The sequence below is a fragment of the Phyllostomus hastatus genome, unplaced genomic scaffold, assembly GCF_019186645.2.
Source record: "Phyllostomus hastatus isolate PE091 unplaced genomic scaffold, TTU_PhHast_1.1 phas_contig_34, whole genome shotgun sequence".
Lineage (NCBI taxonomy): Eukaryota > Metazoa > Chordata > Mammalia > Chiroptera > Phyllostomidae > Phyllostomus > Phyllostomus hastatus.
The window spans coordinates 37,105,176-37,124,985 of NW_025333857.1; the positions used below are offsets into that span (position 1 = coordinate 37,105,176).

Here is a 19,810-nt window from a genome sequence, read left to right on the forward strand (position 1 = left end):
TTCCACTTAGCTTTAAATTACTTAACTTCCTGCGCCTCAGTTTCTGTTTTGTAAAATGGATATGCAACAGTAAATTCTCTGCGAAGTTGTCAGGGAAATTTAATGGTTTCATATGGACTCAGCGCTGATAATGATGCCTAGAAGACATATGGTACTAGTTACCAGAGTTAGCCATCATCACCCCCCGTACAAAACAAAGAGATTAGTAATAACCACAGTAATGTCCTGAATTCATGGAACACTTTACAATTTGCAAGCAACCATGTGAAGTAAGTAGGGAATAGATATTAAGAGTTCTTTGCACGAAATTTACACAGATGTGAAAGATTTAAAGGGCCACAGTTGTTCCTACAACCCCAGACACTTATGAGGAGTTCAGACTACTTTTTAAAATGCATTGCCACATCCGTATTTCGCTTTTAAGCGGACCAATCGGTAAACTATTTTTGGGAATCCTGAATTCCTAAACCACTTGCCTTTTGCACCACCCTCGCCTCGAAGGTCCCGCCCCTTGGCCCCACGGGAGGCGGGGCCTGCGTGAGGACGCAAGGCGAGCGCGCTGACGTCTTCGCGCACTTCCCCCGTGGGACCCGCCCACCGGCTTGAACCGCGACCCCGCGCTGTGGAGGGCGGTGGGTGAGGCGGGAGCCAACGGCTGGCCCCGGGGAGCGGGAAGCGGCGCGGGAGCGCAGCGTTGAGGGGCGGCTTAGGGGGATCCCCGGGTTCTGCTTCTTCTGGCCGAGCCGCTGCTCTTCTGCACCCCGCGGGGCCACAGCTTTCGGGCTGTGGGCGCGCGAGGAGCGGGGCGGCAATCAGGGGCTCCCAGACGGGGGCGGGCGTCTTCTCCACCTCCAGTCCCCCAAGGCCTCCCCGTGGCCATGATCGACTCCGTGAAGCTGCGCCGCGACAGCTCGGCCGACTTCTTCTCGCACTATGAGTACCTGTGCGCGCTGCAGGACTCTGTGCCGCTGCCCGCCGTGCGCTCCTGCCTGCGGGAGGGCGTGCTGGACTTCAACGCCGACCGCCTGCGCCTGGTAGACTGGACGCCGCTCCTCAACACCCTTAAAATTAATAAAGATCTGCCCCTGATCTCTATCAAGAGCTTCTTCCAACCGTGGCTTGGCGAAACAGGTTTGTAATTCCCGCTTCTCGTAGTCCCAGTATCGGTTCAGGGAAGCGGGATTTTAAATGGTGCAAGGTGGAGCCTGGGCACTGCAACCCCGGTGCCCACTGCCGGGGTACGTGTGCCGGGGAGGGGGCGTGCGGCCTGGGAGTCTTACCTGCTTGGTGACCCTGGGAAAATCCTTTAAGGTCTCTTTTCTTGTCCGTAGCATGGGTTTTAACAGGACCTGCTCTGTATGGTGACCGCAAAGATTCGCCGAGTTGACGCTTGTAGAGAGCACTTAGCACAGTTTGGGACATCATTTAGGACTCGACAGATGTTATGGTTACCAAGTTTATTGAATGACTTTGCCTAGAGTAGAACAAAACAATAAGGAAATTGATACATCCGAGCTTTTTGCTCTGTCTGTTTTACGACAGGGCTCTCTGTTGGGGAGGGGGTGTTTTCTTTCTTTTTCTTTTTATTGTTCGAATACGGTTGTCTCCATTTTCCCGCCACCACTTTCCCCTGTCCCACCCACCCCCACTCCCTTTCCCTTCCCCGCTTTGGAAGGGAAAGGGTGGTCAAGGAACATGTATAAAGGACCCATGGGCAAAGCCAAAGTGGGTGTTTTTTTATAGGAGTATTGTATAGTGGGAAGAGCATAGGTGTGAATGCAGCCTAGGGCTTGGATTCCAGAGTTGAACTCTGTGTGGCCGGGACGGGTTACTTTTGAACTGCATAATTGTAAAATGACATGAAAAACCACTCTTTCCCACGGGTTCTTAGAATCAGTAAGTTATGTTTGTAAAGTATCCTGGCACTTGTCTCCACAAAACGCTCCTGGAGACAAGGCTTCTGTCCTAGAGGAGCTTTCCCTTTACCGTGGGAGGCTGCAGGTGAACACAAACGCAGTGGTCAGTCCTCTGGAAGAAGTGAGTTCTGGTGTTACAGAGTGTAGCTATTGGAACGAAGGTTCAGGGCAGGCTTCTTGGAGGAGCCATCCTTTCTAAGAATGTGTAGAAGCTACTCAGATGACAGGAAGAAGCAGCTGTGTCAAAGATTGATAAATATAAGAATATCTGGCAAAACTAAGGTACAGGACTAAAACCTCGGGTTGAGAAAGAAGTGAATTAAGGCGGGAAACCCCCTGGGGTCAAATAGGGAGGGGCCTTGTTTGTCTTGTCAAAGGGTTGGATGTTTATCTTGAAGGTGGTGGGGAACACTCAAGGATGATGAGATAGACTTTGATTTGGAAGCTCACTCTGACCTGCATTATGGAAGGGAGTTTATTGGGAGGAGGGTGAATTGTAATCTAAGGGCCCAAATTAAGTGTAGAGAGGGAGAACTGGGTTACAGAGGTCAAAGAGAATAGATGTGATCTGGTGACCAGTTAGAAGAGGGAGGCAACAAGTTTAGGTGACAGTTTAAAGCAGCATTTTTCTGTGAGAGGCAGAGTACCAGAGGAAGGGATTCGGGGTGGGGAGAGGGTCTCCATCTTTAATGCTTTAAGAGGGGCCTGTGGGGCATCCAAACGTGTCTCTGCTAGACAGGTCTGGGCCCAAGGTACAGATCTGGGCTCTTTGGGAAGACAGATGTTTGAAGGCCTGGGAGAGACGGAGCTTACGCAAAAAGAAGATCCTGAAAATCATAGACCTGAAAAATGTATTGTGTTTATTTTTAAATGGACACAATTGAAAATGTTCATAAACTTAGAAAGTCAACAGAAAGGGAGGGTGTGAAGATTTAGAAGAGGGAAGGATTTTTTATTTATTTATTTTTTTAAAACCTAAACACTTGTCGTGTATATGCTGGGTCGTTTTCTAGGCACTGGGGTTCGTGCCATCTGGTAACCTCTTCGGCAAGGACAGTGTAATTCATCCCCTGGTGAAGTGAATTCAGGTTATTCTCTGCATCTTATTCAGGTGTAGGAACTGTTCTGTACCTCTGAAGACTTTACTTAACCAAAGTAGTAACTTCAAAATCAAAAGAAATTACAGTTGGAAGGGACCTCAGAGTCAAGACCACTGCATTTAATCCTGTTTTATATTTTACATTTAGATATTTACATTACAGTAAGGAAAATGCATTAGACCATTCTCCAGAGTTCCTTTACCGAACCTCATATATCACTTGCATCCAGTGGATCTAGGCTATGTAGATTTTAACCTCCTAGATTTGCTTCTTCATCCTTAATTATGTTTTGCCTGGGCTGTTGCAGAAGCTACCAGCTGATTTTGCTGCCTGTGAGTTCAGTTTCTCTCAGTTCATCTGCCTTCTCTTCTTCAGTTATCTTCTAAAATGAAAAGATGTGCTTAACATAATGCTTATAATAGCTCACGTCCACAGGATTAATACATATTGGTTGCATAGCTTGGGTTCTGCACCAAGGCTTGAAATCTGAGCTGTGCTCTGCCAAGCCTCACAGGGCTAGTTAGCCCTGAGGAGGGGTTCTTTTTCTAATCTGTCTGAAGTAGATACTTTTTTCTAATCCTTTCCTTTATCTAATTGGTCCTTGAGCAGCGGGGTGCCTTTTCTACCCTGCAGTCACCTGTTCCAGCGGCAGCCCTCATCCTCATCACCCATGAGATTAAAGCTACTCTCTCCCAGGCATGCTTCAGGCAGCCTGTCTGTTTTTATTTTATTATTTATTTTATTTTTTAGAATAAACACCTCTATTATGTGATCTAAAATAGGAGAGAAGAGGATTTATTTGCCTTTTGGGACTTTGATTTTCCTCAGATAGAACTCCAGCTCCTTGCCCTCCAGCACGTAATCACTTGCCGGGCCACACTGGCCTGGTCCTGGAGCCGTGCATTTCAGAATCTCACCCTGCTGGAACTGCTCCTCTAGAAGACTGATGGTTTTGACATTCTTTTTCCTTTCATCATATTTCTTCTGAGTTTTCTTTGATCTTTTTTTGTTTAAAATCTCTTCCTCCACAGGAGTCAGCGTGGCCCCCTTCTTGCGGCCCAAGGACAGTGCCTAGTGGGACTTGTATCACTGTCGTTATGGTGTGCCATTAATGAGCATGATGCAGTTCTTTATGAGATTCTTGGTATGGCTCAGTTCGTTGTTGGATGCCTTATGGACAACATCTATGATCCTTGTTTTGTGCATACAGCACTCTGAGCCCAGGAGTAGTTGCCCACGTCCAGCCTCAAGGCTTGGTACTTGTCGTTGGCTCCCCACACGTGGACTGTGTGTGTACGCGGCAGGAGCCCATCTTAGTGTTGGCAGCAGGGCCTCCCGGCTTGCTTTTTCACTTCTCTTGATGGGGCTTTCTCTTGGCGCCCAGTCTTATGGTGCTTGTGCCTGTTGTCCAGAGAGATGCCCATGGCTTGGCGCCAGCTGGAAGGAGAAAAGGCAAAGGGTCATTTCGATCTCTTCCCACCTTGTACCCCTGGCCTTTACTCATCCCCACCTGCAGTACTGTCCATGCTTGGCAGGTGTTGGGCTTGGAAGTCTTTGCACATGTGCCCCCTCTGCAGTTAATGCGCCTTCCTTGCTAACTGAGTAGTCGTTCTCATCTTTCTAAATGATCAACCTCAAGGTTATTTTGAAGTCATCACTTATATATAACTTTTTGCTTCCATAGGAACTTTTTTACTCACATAGTTTATGTTTTTATATCTTATGTGGTTGAAGTTTTGAGTTTATATGTGTCCCTCCTTAAAGAGGACATTAAGGGTAGGAGTCATTTCTATGCCTAAGCACAGAGCAGATGCTTTTTAAGGATGATCAAATGTATGGTTGAAACCACTAACTTTACATTACTTTTGCTTCAGTTTCTGACAGAAATAAAGTTTGCAGGAGTCGAGTTCCTGCAATAAGAAGCAAAGATGTGACCTTCCAGCTTTGTAAAGCTCTTAAATGCTGTTTAAGTGCATCAAATGCTCTAAAGAACCTGGAGCTAAATGGACTAGTTCTGAGAGAGAGAGATTTAATTCTTTTAACAAAGGTAAGCCTTTTCCATTGGGTCCTGAGAACATTTGATAGTTGCTTTTAGGGGAAACTAAACCAATAATTTTTTTAACCTTTTCTCCCCATTTAAGGGATTGAATAAATCAACTACTTTGGTGCACCTTTCTCTTGCAAATTGTCCAATTGGAGATGGAGGTTTAGAAAGTGAGTTTCAATCTTACTTAAGTATCTTCTCATTGGACTGGTCTCATGATGCCCTACACACCATGTTAATTCCTGTTTGCACCTTTTCTTGGTGCTGCCTCTACCTGAATTGTCTCCCGTGCCTGCTCAAACCTTTGTCCAGTCTCACTTTACCATAAAAGTTCATCATGCCTGATACTTTCTGAACTAGTTTTACTTAAGGTTGTGTTAAGCCACAAGCTACACAGATACATGTTTTGTTTTTCTGTGTTTATCTTTTAGAAATATTATGGAAAGGGAAATAGCAAGATATAAAGAGAGAAAATCAGCATTATCTTTAAATAGTTAAAACACTTATGTGCAATCATAATTATAATGCACTGTGGTATGTGCTAAAATAGGAAATATATGCTGAGTACTATGACAATATATAAAAGGCCAGCAAACTCAGTGTAGGTGGGGGCATATCATGGATGTAATCACAGAGAAGGTGCTCTTAATTGGGGTCCTGAAGAATTAGTGTGTGATCACCATGTCCAGTAGTGGTCTGGAGGGATAACGAAGCCTGAATTTCAGTTTGAGGGAACAGAATTTGAGGCCCTCTATCTTATCTTATGTTGCTCTAGTATGTTGTATAGCACCTAATAAAATTCTGGGGTTATAGTTGACATTTAAATTGTTGATTGAGCCCTGGCTGGTGTGGCTCAGTGGATTGAGTGCTGGCCTATGAACCAAAGGGTCACTGGTTTGATTCCCAGTCAGGGTACATGCCTGGGTTGCAGGCCAGGTTCCCAGTAGGGTGCATGCAAGAGGCAACCATACATTGAGGTTTCTCTCCCTCTCTTTCTCCCTTTCTTCCCCTCTACTTAAATAAATAAAATCTTTAAAAAAAAATGTTGACTGATAATCAAGATGAGGTTATAGGAAATGAAAATAGGAAGAATCTTAGCTTTTTAGTTTTTCCTCTGTCTCAGAAGGTAGACGGTATTTTACTGAGTAATTTGGAATAAAATCTGCAATATTCAGAGTTTAGTTTTTAGCATCTAAATAGAATTTAACTGTTGCTATAAACTGGAATAACACTTTGTTACTGCCATATTTTAGAATGCACCAATCCATATCCATTGTCAGTGAAGATCATAGATAATGATTCTTAGAGTATAGCTATAAACCTCCAGTAGACTCAGAAAAGTGAGTAAATCAAGATGGACTAGACTCTGTAGGCTCTTCATCTTACTCTGTGTATGTGTTTTTTTCCCTTTAGTTATTTGTCAAGGTATAAAGAACTCTGTCACTCTTAAGACAGTAGACTTCACGGGGTGTAATCTGACATGGCAGGGAGCAGATCACATGGCCAAGATCTTAAAGGTGATTTTATGTTTAAACTTTCATGAAAACATTATGTGACTGAAGCACATTACTATTTTGATACAATATGGCAGTTATTTTTGTCATTTGATACAGGTGGTAATTGCAGTTCTAGTTCTGTTGAAAGAATATGACCAGTTTTCATTTTGGGGTTCTACATTTAGTAACAATGGTCCATTTAATGTTAGAGATTAGAGATGTATTATAAACTCATTATAAATAATGCTTTTGTGTATTTTTAGTTATTGAACACATTTATTGTGATACTATGAAGAGAGTTTATATTATTACAGCTTTCAGATGACTTAAATATTTATTGTTAACTGCTGTAATTCATAAACAAATAAAAATCACTACCATAGCATTTTGTAAATATAGTTTTTAAAATAACACTTTAACAACTTTACAGTGGTTTTAACTACCATATTTAGGCCTAAAATTCCTTATTAGTAATGTAATATGCAGCCCTTTTTTAATAGGTTGATGGTACAGGTCAGGCATAGGTAGACTGTGGCTGGTGAGCCCCATTTGGCCCACCAGCCGTCTTTCCTTTACTCGTCGCACTGAGTAGCTGCAACAGAAACTGTATAGCCCACCAAGCTAAAAATGTACCTTTGGGCCTGTACAGAGCAAACCCACTGACCCCTGGTATAGAAGACAGCAAAAAGCAAGGATTCTGAAACCAAATGGCCTAGGTTCAAATCCCAGGTCTCCCATTTCATAGCTTTTGACTATAGACAAATTACTTCTCTGCCTCATTATGTGGATTAAATGAACTAATTTTGTATAAAGTAGTGGCTGGCACATAATAAACACTATGTAAGTGCTTGCTGTGATTTCCACTGTTGCTTTAATAAGTTACTGCTAATAGAAAAACAACACTAATGATTTTTTGTTTATAATGTCATAGAAACTGGGTCTTGTTCTTTAAGAATGTAGTAAAATTTCTTTCTTTTAAAGTTTTCCCTGTTGCTAAAGTTTATTTTATGACTAGAGAGAGCTTATGTCTTTCAGACAACTCATGTGGTTAAAAATCAAACCATCAATTTTCTAAGGCATGTCAAACTGGTTTTGTATATTCAAGGCCTCTAAAGTTGGTATGCATACCCCAAGTAGTATGTTGAGATCCATTGGGTTACAAGAAGAAAATATTAGAACCTCTATATTTATTTTTTTATCATTTAAAAAATATGCATAGTACAAATGTACATAAAATATATGCATGGACTTGCATGTATATAATTTATTCATATAAGGAAAATTAAATTCATGGAATGGAATTGAGTTGTCAAAGTTTACATAACTAACCAGCAGCAGGTCATCCTGCGCCTGAAGTCTAACTAATCACTGGCAAACTAGAACCTGGGTCACAGGACTCCTAAACCACAGTCGAGTGTTTAACCTCTCCAGTTGACTCTCCTGGAATATATACTTGGTATGTGTGTGTAAATCTCAAACAGGATAAGCCACACTCAGTATGCCTACCTTGCTCCCTTATTCAACCTACTTAATTCCGTCTTATTAAACCTTTGAAGTATCAGACCATGAGAAGACATGAAGAAACCTGGGCAGAGAGTCTTCGTTATAGGAGACCTGATCTCGACTGTATGGCTGGCTTGAGGCGCATCACTTTGAATTGTAACACGCTCATTGGTGACTTTGGTGCAAGTGCTTTTGCAGAATCTCTTAGTGAGGATTTATGGCTTAGAGGTAAAAATGTTGACTCTTTTAATATTAAAAGCATTTAGCTTTTGGCACAATACTGTTGTCTTGTTTTACTTTATTTTTATTGTTGACATTATTACAGATGTCCCCATTCACCGCCCCCACCCTTTTCCTACCTGCACTCAGTCCCCGCCCTTCATTTCCCTGTGGCCACCACCACACTGTTGCCTGTGTCTGTGTGCCACGCATAAATGTTCTTTGGCTCATCCCTTCACATTCTTTGCCAGTCTGTTCCATGTGTCCATACCTCTGTTTCTATTTTGTGTGTCAGTTTCTTTTGTTTATTAGATTCCACATGTAAGTGAAATCATATGGTAATTGTCTTCTCTCACTGGCTTATTTCACTTAGCATAATAATCTCCAGGTCTATCCATGCTGTCACAAAAGGTAAAAGTTCCTTCTTTTTTATGGCCATATAGTATTCCATTGTGTATATGTACCAACCCTTGTTTATCCATTACCTACTGATGTGTGTTTGGGCTGTTTCCAGACCTTAGCTATTGTAAATAATACTGCAGTGAACATAGGGATACATATATTCTTTCGAATTGCTGTTTCAGAATTCTAAGGTTATATACCCAGATGTGGGATTGCTGGGTCAAAAGGCAGTTCCAGTTTTAATTTTTTGAGGAAATTTCATACTGTTTTCCACAGTGGTTGCACCAGTCTGTATTCCCCATTTTTTCTGAAAACTTTTATTATGCTTTTAAACTTTTTTGAAGAGTTGTGTATATTCTTTATAGAGAATACAAAAGTAATAAGAAAAAATTACCCCTAATCTTAGTAATACCTAAACATAATCATTGTTTATTTTGGTATATGAACTTTCAGTCTGTATTTTTTATAAATTTACTTGTACATTTAGAGATTATGAAAATAGAATCATAGTGTACCTACTCACATCTCTGCTTTTTACACTGAATGACGTATCATGCAGTACTTCATTATACTGATGTACAATGGCTTAATCAATTCCATGCAGTTAGATTTAGACAGTTTGTGTATTTTCCTGTCGGAAGCAGTGTGTAGTGAGCACTCAGTATATACATATCTAAATGTGACGGATTTTTAAGACTTTGGGTATATGCTGCTAAACTGCCAGCCAGGAATGTTGTGTCTGTGTATAGTCTGCTCTGACAGTTTATGTGAGGCTTGCTCCTTCGCAAACACGGGCTTGTGTCGCTTTTAAACATGGTAAAGCTACGAAAATTAGTACCACTGTTTTTTTTTAAATGCGAATGGGATTACTTCAAATTTTATAATTTTTTTCACTTAGTGTAGTATGAACACCTTAACAATTAGTAAATTTGCATCTACCACATTATCTTTAGTGACTGTTCAGAGTTCCATTTATATAAATATGCCATAGTATACTTAGCTTATTCATTATCAGTTTGGCTAATTGAGTAATTATATTCTGTGTCCATTCTTCTGTGGTAAGAGTTTGTAAGTGTTACATCATATTCTGTTAGGTCCATGTATCTGACTTCTTATTTCTGTGTGTCATGAGGTTCTGAAAGACCAGTTATTTTAATGTAAGTGTGTACATAACACTTTTTTTAGAAGGCTCATATGATAGTTTCCTCATATGTATACTTTTTATAGCAGAGCTTTTATGATGATCCCTTTGGTTTAAATGAGTAGACTGTGCTGCCTCAGAACTGCAGGTGTTCATGATCATTCATTCTGTTCTTGGACCTGTTACTGAGAAAGAGTTCTTGACTGTCATTCTCTCATGACAGGCTTTAAGCATATTTAACATGTATTTTATCATATAGCCACACATTCTTTGGACTTGTCATTATTTGCATCTTTAAACTTTTTTCTATGTCTTTTTAGTTCTAAATCTAATAGTTAATACATTTTTAATTGATTTCCCATTTTAATTAGTTTCGAGAGTAAATTGGAGCTCAAGATCATGATGAAAAGAGTGCAGTCTGATTACTGAGCCCTCCCAGTTTTTGCCTATGAGAGCTACACTGCCACTAGCATCCTTGCTGATAGGAACTGTGCTTCTCTTGTGGTTTTTTGCCTTATGGATTATGCAGAGTTATTCTTCAACTCTAATTGTAAAGCATGCTGGGTGATTACTAAAGTCAGGATAATCATGGCATGTTCAAGAAGACTTTTTTATTGGATTACGTATTATGTGTGATATGCTTTAAAAAATTTTTTTCAGTTCCTAATATTAAACACCTACCATGACTAGCCTTGTGCAGGAATTGCCTGTGCATGAATAAGTGAAAGCTGACTGTATGTTAAACCTGTACAGAACCGGCAAATGACCTTTTGTCTTTTGTCACTAGCACTTGACCTGCAACAGTGTGGCCTCACCAATGAAGGAGCCAAGGCTTTACTAAAGGCCCTTGAAACCAATGGAACTCTGGTCATCCTGGATATAAGAAAAAATCCACTCGTTGGTATGTCTCCACATTTTTTTTTGATTAACAAAACAAAAAGATTTATTCATGTATTGACAGTTGTTAAACCCTAATGTGTTTTTACTTTTCTAGTCTTACACTTTTCTAATACAAAGTCTTACCCTCGTGGGACTTACATGCTAGTGGAGGAGTTTAGATAGAAATGAGTAAACAAATAAGTAGTATTATTTCATACAGTAGTAACTGCAAAAATACCTTAAGGTGAGGAGACTGAGTGGGGCACGTAGCACTGCATTAGATAGGTCTGTCCGGGGACAGTTCTCCTGGAGAAGTGACAGTGGAAGGGAGGAAACCTGAGTGACCAGAGGGGCACGCTGTGGAAGATCTGGGGAAGTGCGTTCCAAGACAGCAGAGCAGTGAGTACGTGGGTGGCAGGGTGGACAGAGTAAGTAAGGAAAAACGGGAAGACAGCACAGCCTGAACACTGAGTGAGGGAGAGCTTGGTATGCATGAAGGCAGGGAGCTAGCCTTGAGGGTCTTGAGGGCCAGAGTAAGGACATGGATTGTTCTAAATGAGCAAAGTTTTGAACTGGAAAAAGGCATGATTTGGAGAGCATTTCGATAAGATAACTATGGTATAGGGACTAGACTTGTGAGGGGATAAAGAAGTGAAACGGGGAGACCAGTTAGAAGGCTGTCACAGTGGTCCAAGTAAGAGAGGGTTATGGCTTACCTTAGGTGGAAAGTTGGAGCTGGTGAAAAGTCATTGAATTCAGGCTGTCTTTTGAGGCTATAGCTGACAAGACTTGGAGATAAATTAGGTGTGGGGTTTGAAGGAAGTAGTAATGAAACAAATCCCAGATGTTTGTGTGCAACTAGCTGATACTGCTTACTGAGAAGGGGGCTGAGGAAAAGAGCAGATTAGAGGGAATGTTGGCACTTTGGTTTGATGCTCAGGTGCCCCTTAGGTATCTAAGCGTATGGATAGTACCTAGACTCTGCCTTCTGTCCGAAGGTATCCAAAGTGTTTAGATTTGATCTTTGCTGCTTGCAAAATAGTAGCCATCAGGGGGCAGTATGTGAAGTGAAATACTTTCATGTTAGGTTTTTGAGGAAGAAATTAGACTACTCAGAGGCAGGAATAGGTATACAATTACATTATGATGGTTTAATATTTAATTTTATGGGAAAAGCAATAATTGGTTGGCTTTTGTTTTTAAATAGGACTAGCCACTTACCGGGAAACAATTACTATAACTTCAATTTATTTTACTTTAGATCATTCTGTGATGAAAGCAGTTACCAAAAAAGTTCTCCAGAATGGAAGGAGTGCCAAGTCGGAGGTATAACATGGTTTACTTCTTAGGCCAAAAATGTCTCTTTTATTGATTGTTTTTTTTTTTCCTAATGAAATAAAATTATCAAGGTAGTTTCTAGCATCTTAAGTTGTTAATCAAATGAAATGGCTTTTCTGTCTTTGAAATATTGTGTGAATCTTAATTTGAAGTCTCAGGAACGCAAATTGTAAACTTTTTATTAGCTTAAAATATCTTAGTAATTTCTCATTAAGATCAAACCCTCATAAATTACCTTTTTCTGAAATGGAGTATTTATTATTCCTCTTCCAGTATCAGTGGATAACTTCTCCATCAGTGAAGGAACCATTCAAAACTGCTAAACAGAAAAAGAAAACTATAATTCTGGGAAGTGGTCGGAAAGGAAAAGCAACTATTAGAATTGGTAACCCTTTTTATGTTGGCTTTTCAGCGCTACTAGAACTTATGCTTCCATGTATTCTGGTGTGCTGAAATTGAAGTCTTTTCTCGTATGTTTATGGTAACAACCTGTATTAACTACATGTATTTTGGGGTGACTATGATTGTTCTGATGCAGATTATGAGAATTTGTGGACTGTAGAAATGATGAATTTAAGCAGGAGATGCTAATATTTTCATATTTTTAAATTAACTGATTTTCTTGTTTGTGCTTCATAAAAACTTTGTTATATATATATATTTTGAATATATTTCCTGCTTGATGATTATTTCTAATACTTCACAGTTGAAATTTGGGGAGCACTTAATTGACAATTTTAGCATTGACGTTTTTGATTGGTGATTTTTTAAAAATAATTATTCTTTTGTGCTATGAGAAACGAAATTTTTTCCAAGTTCTAGTTTTACCTCTTGCTCTCCTCTTCCTTGGATATTCCTGTGTAAAGTTGTTGAGTGAGGTTACACCTTGTTTCTTTCATGAGTAAAAAAAAGACTTAGAGTATATATAATCCTTATAAAAGAATGCTGCAGGCAAGTTTTTTGACCATAGATGGAACATTGTAGAAAAACATTCTTTTTGTTATAATTTATATTTAATTTTTCAAATAATACTTAACTATTCAAATAATACTTAATACTGAATTTTAAAATCAAGCCTAAAATTTTGTGTCCAAACATAATTTTTAAAATCTTCTTATGAAATCCTTGAACAATGGCATAAGTTTCATATTCTTGTGAACATATTAATTTGATATAATTCAGTTCTGATGTTTTTGTATTGTTTCTAAAAACACCATAACTTTTATTTCTAGAGCAAGTATCTTTAGTTACAAATACCCTTCTTGTGTGTGTGTGTGATGAGAATGAATGGCGAAATGGAATTAGTTAAACAAAATCTAATATGAACCTGACCCTTTATTGAGAGTTAATTTACGTTTTGAAACAGTAAAACCATAAAGTATGTTAAAAAGAAAGTGAAGTAAATTTTTTGTATATATAATCTTCCAATTTTCTAGAAAAAGGTTTGTGGTGACTTTCATTATATATCAGGTACGTGAAGATCACCAATTACCAACAAATAATCTTTTATTTGGATGCTACCTGAAAAAAATGTTTAGAGTAAAATGTTTATTGATTTATTTGTTTGCAATATATACCCCATCCCTACTTTAAGGTGAGGGAAATATAGATCAGGTCTGGTCAGTGGTGTTTTCTGCTTGTGACTCAGCAGAGGCAAGACAGAGGTTTCGCTGACAGGTCTATTGGATTGCTTTTTTATTTATTTTTCTTTTGTAATTAAAAATTTTTTTCTATTACAGTTTACACTCGATATTATTTTGTGTTAGTTTCAGGTATACCACATAGTGATTAGACAATCATATACTTTACAAAGGGCTCCCCCTGGTATTTCCTGTACCCAACTGGCACCATACATAGTCATTACAATATTACTGACTATATTCTCTGTGCTGTACTTTACATCCCCGTGATTGTTTTATAGCTATCAACTTGTACTGCTCAGTCCCTTCACCTTTCTCACCCAGTCCCCTAACTCCTCACCCCTCTGGGAACCAGCAGTCTGTTCTCTGTGTCTATGAGTCTGTTTCTGTTTTGTTTGTTCATTTATATAGTTGTGTTTTTTTTCATTGTTGTTCAAGTATAGTTGTCTGCATTTCCCCACCACCACTTCCCCCTACCCCAGCCATTTCCACTTCACCCTCAATCCTAACCCCCTTTGGCTTTGTCCATTTGTCCTTATACATATTCTGTGACAACTCTCCCCCCTTTAGATTCTACATATAAGTGAAATCATGTGATATTTGTCTTCCTGTGATTGACTTACTTCACTTAGCATAATAACCTTGGTCCATGCATGCTGTAGCAAATGGTAGGATTTTGTTCTTGTTTATGGCTGAGTAATACTCCATTGCATATACATACCACCGCTTTCTTACCTACTCATGTATTGATGAGTACTTGGTTTACTTTCTTAGGTTAGCTATTGTAAATAACTCAGCAGTGAACATAGAGGTGAAATATATTCTTTGGAATTAGTGATTTGAGTTTCTCTGGATATATACCCAGAAGTGGGATTGCTAGGTCATAAGGCAGTTCCATTTTTAATTTCTGGGGGAACTTACATACTGTTTTCCATAGTGGCTATACTAGTCTGCATTCCCACCAACAGTGCATGAGGGTTCCCTTTTCTCTGTACTTGTTGTTTGTTGATTTACTGTTGATAGCCATTCTGACAGGTGTGAGAGGCAATATCTCATTGTGGTTTGAATTTGCATCTCTCTGATGATTAGTGACATTAAGCATTTTTTCACATCTGTTAGTCATCTGTATTATTCCTCTTTGGAGGAGTGTCTATTCAAGTTCTTTGCTCATTTTTTTTGTTCTGTTTTGTTTGATCCTCAACCAATGACATTTTTTTTCCATTGCTTTTAGAGAGAGAGAGGAAGGGAGAGGAGGTTTAGAGAGAGGGGAGGTTTAAAGGGAGGGAGAAAGAGGGAGAGAAACATTCATGTGAGAGAAATTTGATTGGTTGCCTCCTGTAAGTGCCCAACTGGGGACCAAACCTGCAACCTAGGCGTGTGCCCTGAACAGGAATGAACCTATGACCTTTCGGTTTGTGGGACAGTGACCAACCAACTGAGTCACACCAGCCAGGGTTGTGCCCATTTTTTAATCGGGTTGTTTGGTTTTATTTTTTGTTTTTGCGGGATTTTTTTGTACTGAATTGTATGAGTTCTTTATAAATTTTGGATATTAACCCTTAATCAGATTGTTGATGTTTTCTTTGCTCTACAAAACTTTCTAGTTTGATGTAGTACCATTTATTTTTTTATTTTGTTTCCTTTACCCAAGGAGATATATTAAAAAATAGGTTACTAAGAGAAAGTCCAAAATTTTACTGCCTGTGTTTTTTTCTAGGAGTTTAATGATTTTGAGTCTTACATTTCAGTCCTTAATACATTTTTAATTTATTATTGTGTATGGTGTAAGAAGGTGGTCTAGTTTTATTTTTTTTGCTTGTATTGGTTCAATTTTCCCAGTAGCATGTATTGAATAGACTGTTATCACCCTGTTGTATGTTTTGCCTCCTTTGTCAAATATTAACTAACCACACAGATGTGGGTTTATTTCTGGGCTCTCTATTCTGTTCCATTGAACTATGTGTCTGTTTTTGTGCCATAACATTGTTGTTTCAATTATTATGGCCTTGTAGTAAGTATTGGATGCTACCTGAAATTTTTAGAAATTGTTGTTTGACTTAATACCACTGAACTGTACACTTAAAAGTGGTTAAGATGGCCCTAGCTGGTGTGGCTCAGTGGATTGAGTGCCCACCTGTGGGCCAAAGGGTCACCGGTTCAATCCCTGTTTGGGGCACATGCCTGGGTTGTGGGCTGGGTCCCTGGTTGGGGGTGTGCGAGAGGCAACCACACATTGATGTTTCTCTCCCTCTGTCTCTCCCTTCCCCTCTGTCTATAAACAAACAAACAAACAAATAAAATGGTTAAGATGATAAATTTTATGTTTGGTGTATTTGACCACAATTTTTAAGTATATATTTAAAGATTTTTGCTTAGGTTTTATGAAGGTATTGATTTTGTATAATAATGGAAATAAAAATAGAGAGCACTGCTAATTCCATTATACTGTCAAGATATATTGACATTTTCATTTTTCTTCATCTATAAACATAATTCTACATTGCTTAAATATATTAATTGGCCATTATTTTTTTAACTCTGTATTAAATTAAATTTTATGTGATTTCTTGTTGTACTTTTTAATGCATTCACAAGGTTTCATTGAGTTGACTTGATTGGTTAATTTTAATTGTTGAAAAATTAGAAATAACCTAAATATTAAGTAATTTTGTAAAAAACATCTTCATAAATACAAGTTCTTTTTTTTACTATTAAAAGATTTGTGTTTTTTATTCTCCATTAATTAACTTGTTTGGTCAATAATATTTAAGTAATAGTTGTTAAGAGTGTTTTATTAAATCCAAAGAAATCTTACGATTTGCCTACCAATTTTAATTTCCAAACAGTGATATTTTAGTAGTCAAATAGTATATACAAAGAAGTTGAGATTTGAGGTATCACACTAATTATATTATTATTATTAAAAGTTTATATCATATGTAAAGATTCTTAAAAGTAAATTGGTGTTTTCATATAATATTAGAAGTAGAAATGTATATGTAAAATACTTACATATTAAAAATATTGGAAATTCAACAATTTTAGTACCTGGTGGTGTAAAAGGGCATCATGGGATGAAACTAAAACAATTAAAATTTTTTTTCTTACTTAGCATGATTAAACAGAATGGAAATATGACAAGTTTATGAGCTCACTGAGCTATTTTGAGAGTAATTTTATTTCTTGGGTTTTTTGTTTGTTTGTTTTTTGTATTTGCCTCAGTTATGTGGAGACATGGAGGTAAGCCAAATCAGTGTCTAGTCCTGTAGTTAGAGCCAGGTAAGGTTGAGGATTAAACAGTTGTGAACTGTGTCACATTCCTATTATAATAGCATGTGCAGAAAGGAAAGAGGAACTTTTATTAAAATATTTTTTTCTTCTAACAAGATAAATATAAATTCTTTTGGTTTTAATTATAAATATATTTGCATTCATTTCTGAAATTAAAGGAAAAGGTATACACATACAAATCACATACACACAATGTTATTTGAGAGTAATTAATTAACAAAAACATAATACAGTAAGATGGAATGGGCTTCTATATAGTTTGAGAGATAATGTGAATTTATCCAGAGAAATCACACAGGATCATGTGATTATGTGATTATTAGTCAGCTACACTACAGGAAATATTTGTCCCATATTAATCACGTGTACTTTATTTCACATGCCATCCTAATGTTCCTAAAGTAGATCTTCTCTAGTGAAATAGGTTTGAGGGATGAATACAACTATTTTAACAAACCTATCTTACTTGTTTTCAGCGATAGTGAAAATATTTTAATGCGAATTTTAATATATGGTTTGTTCTAAATAAAGTGTTAACATGTAGACTACTTTTTGCTACCAAATACTTCATATAAAGATACTTGACTCTTTAGTATTGAAATGTTGGGTAAGTCTCCACATTTCACTCTTTTACCCAATGGGTTTTATTTCTTTTGCATTTTCTACATGAAATCAAATGAGCAATGAACAGACTTATAGGAGAGTAACATTGATTATAACACCCAGGAATTTTCAGCCTTGTAACCTGATTATTTTTGCATAGGAAAATTCATCTGAAGTTGAAATTTTGGTCCGTTCAGGAGATTCTGTTTGGCAGGAATCATGGATGTATCTCTATCTTTGATATTCAGAAATGCCAAAGATATTCTGATATTCAACAAACTGAATGTTTATGCATGCTACATAAAACATACCATATATAATTTTCAATTCTTGATATATTTTTATTTACTTTTACATATTCTGCACATTTCATTTATTTTAGTTAGAATACTAACCTGTTACCATGGAGAAGTTATATTTTTAAACATTTCTGGCTTATGTAAAACATTTTTACAAAATGACCCTATCTTTAATGGCCTTGGATCACTCTTAAGGGTCGTTTGTATTCTTTTAAAGGCGTGCCCATGTGATAATTGGTCTGTAGACCCTGAGTGCATCTTGAGTCTTTCTTGTAATGCTTTTTCAAACACAGGACTGGCCACAAAGAAACCTGCAAATAATGGAAGAAAACCCTGCCTTAGTAAAGAGTGTTATGCCCCCGAGCCTCTCCCACCTGGCGTGTCTGGTTTCCTGCCCTGGCGCACTGCAGAACGTGCCAAGAGGAACAGGTAGAGTGTTTTTATTCCCTATCTTCAGTCACTCAGAATTCTTTATTTTGACGCTTCTATTATGTGGGGGTCTCTGGCTGTTTCTCTAGTGGATAAAGATAACTCACACAATGGTTTCTGCCTAGTGGACCTGTAAGGAAGAAAAATTAAAGGTAATTATAATCAGGAGTTTTAAAGTTATTTCTTGAGTGTCAAAAGAGATGTAATCCAGTGGAAGTCAAGAGGAGACTAAAATGATCTCTAATCGTGCAAGTGAGAAGTTTCACTAAAGGCTGGCATAGGTGAGCCGAGCCCTGCCTGCATCACAAAAGTGGGACTGTGGAATGTAGTAATGGGAAGAAAGACACTGTACACATGGAAATAGTGTAGTGCAGAGTGGGTAACAAGTATGGATTAGACTTGATCTAACTCAGTCAACTGGCATAATGCATTTTGTGAGTCACAGATTTAACTAGTTTTAGCTGATTGTTTACTCAAGGAATAGCTGTTTATAGTTATTTTTGTCATACAAGTGTAAAAGTCTTAAAATCGTTGGAACTATAATTTTAGGCTTGTCAGTGAATCAGATTACTAGAAGTTATTTTCAGGTGATTTGGTATATTCAAGAAATTGGGAATTGACAGTTGCTTAGGAAAACAGAGCATTGATTTTAAACGGGACTTGAAGTAGATACTGTGTAAAATGTTAAATTGCTCACATTAAATTGATTGTGTGTAGTGATCAATTATACATCATTGTCTCCATTGGACCACTGATTGTACTGTTTCACAAATGGTAATGTGAATTATTATTGTATAAACGGCGGAGCTGAGGCCCTGTCTTTGCCCATAGTTTTATAACTTAGTGGTTTTATATCTTCTTTCAGAGATACTTAGTAATCTCAAGTTCATCCTAGTCATAAGGAATAGTAAATTAGAGAATCATAATATTACCAAGTAAAGAAGTAAGACCGGAAAGTTCAGTCATCCTGAACGTAGGAACTGACGGTGCACCTCTGCAGCTCAGTTATCACAAAGCCAGTCTGCTAAATTCTGTTAAAATTTTCTTCATGGCAGAGCCTGCCAGGTCCTCATTTTGAACTTACGTATTTTTATACAAAATTCCATGTGGATATTGTACATAATCCTGACAAGTTTTATTAATGGATTAACTGATGATGTATTTACATTAAAATATAATTTAATTTGTTGATATCTCTTTAGGGGTTTTCCATTGATCAAAACTCGTGATTTATATAATCAGTTGCAGGTATGTAGTTATCATACTTACAATCTCTCAGGGACTGAAGGTGGAAGGTCATTCTCTTTGCTTTTTAAATGGGGCAGAGCCTTAAACATTTTTCCCTTCCTGAAGTGAATTTACGTAAAACTGTGGGTCAGTCTCCCAGTGCCACTTTGTGGTTGTGTGGATGTGGCATGCACTCACACCCCTGTGGTTTCATCTGTAAACAAGAAAGCCGTTTCTGTGGTCCATAAATCAGCTGTTACCCAGGGAAATGGGTGCGACTGCC

The 19,810-nt window shown here is 38.1% G+C and overlaps 1 protein-coding gene and 1 pseudogene across 3 annotated transcripts in view; one reads left to right on the forward strand and one right to left on the reverse strand.

Annotated features, from left to right (window-relative positions):
- Positions 1-597: 597 nt before the first annotated feature.
- The window catches only part of CEP78 (centrosomal protein 78), a 29,383-nt gene continuing 10,170 nt past the window's right edge, over positions 598-19,810 (forward strand). For 2 of the 3 annotated variants that reach the window (XM_045841004.1, XM_045841005.1), the window contains exons 1-10: positions 598-1,131; positions 4,891-5,063; positions 5,158-5,230; positions 6,474-6,577; positions 8,113-8,287; positions 10,609-10,722; positions 11,962-12,026; positions 12,312-12,423; positions 18,165-18,300; positions 19,503-19,548. In XM_045841004.1, the coding sequence (XP_045696960.1) occupies positions 879-1,131; positions 4,891-5,063; positions 5,158-5,230; positions 6,474-6,577; positions 8,113-8,287; positions 10,609-10,722; positions 11,962-12,026; positions 12,312-12,423; positions 18,165-18,300; positions 19,503-19,548 (1,251 nt within the window). In that variant the 5' untranslated portion in view covers positions 598-878. The remainder of the gene's footprint in view (positions 1,132-4,890; positions 5,064-5,157; positions 5,231-6,473; positions 6,578-8,112; positions 8,288-10,608; positions 10,723-11,961; positions 12,027-12,311; positions 12,424-18,164; positions 18,301-19,502; positions 19,549-19,810) is intronic. The other variant, XM_045841006.1, reaches the window with a different exon arrangement.
- Positions 3,812-4,440, reverse strand: LOC123820256 (annotated as a pseudogene).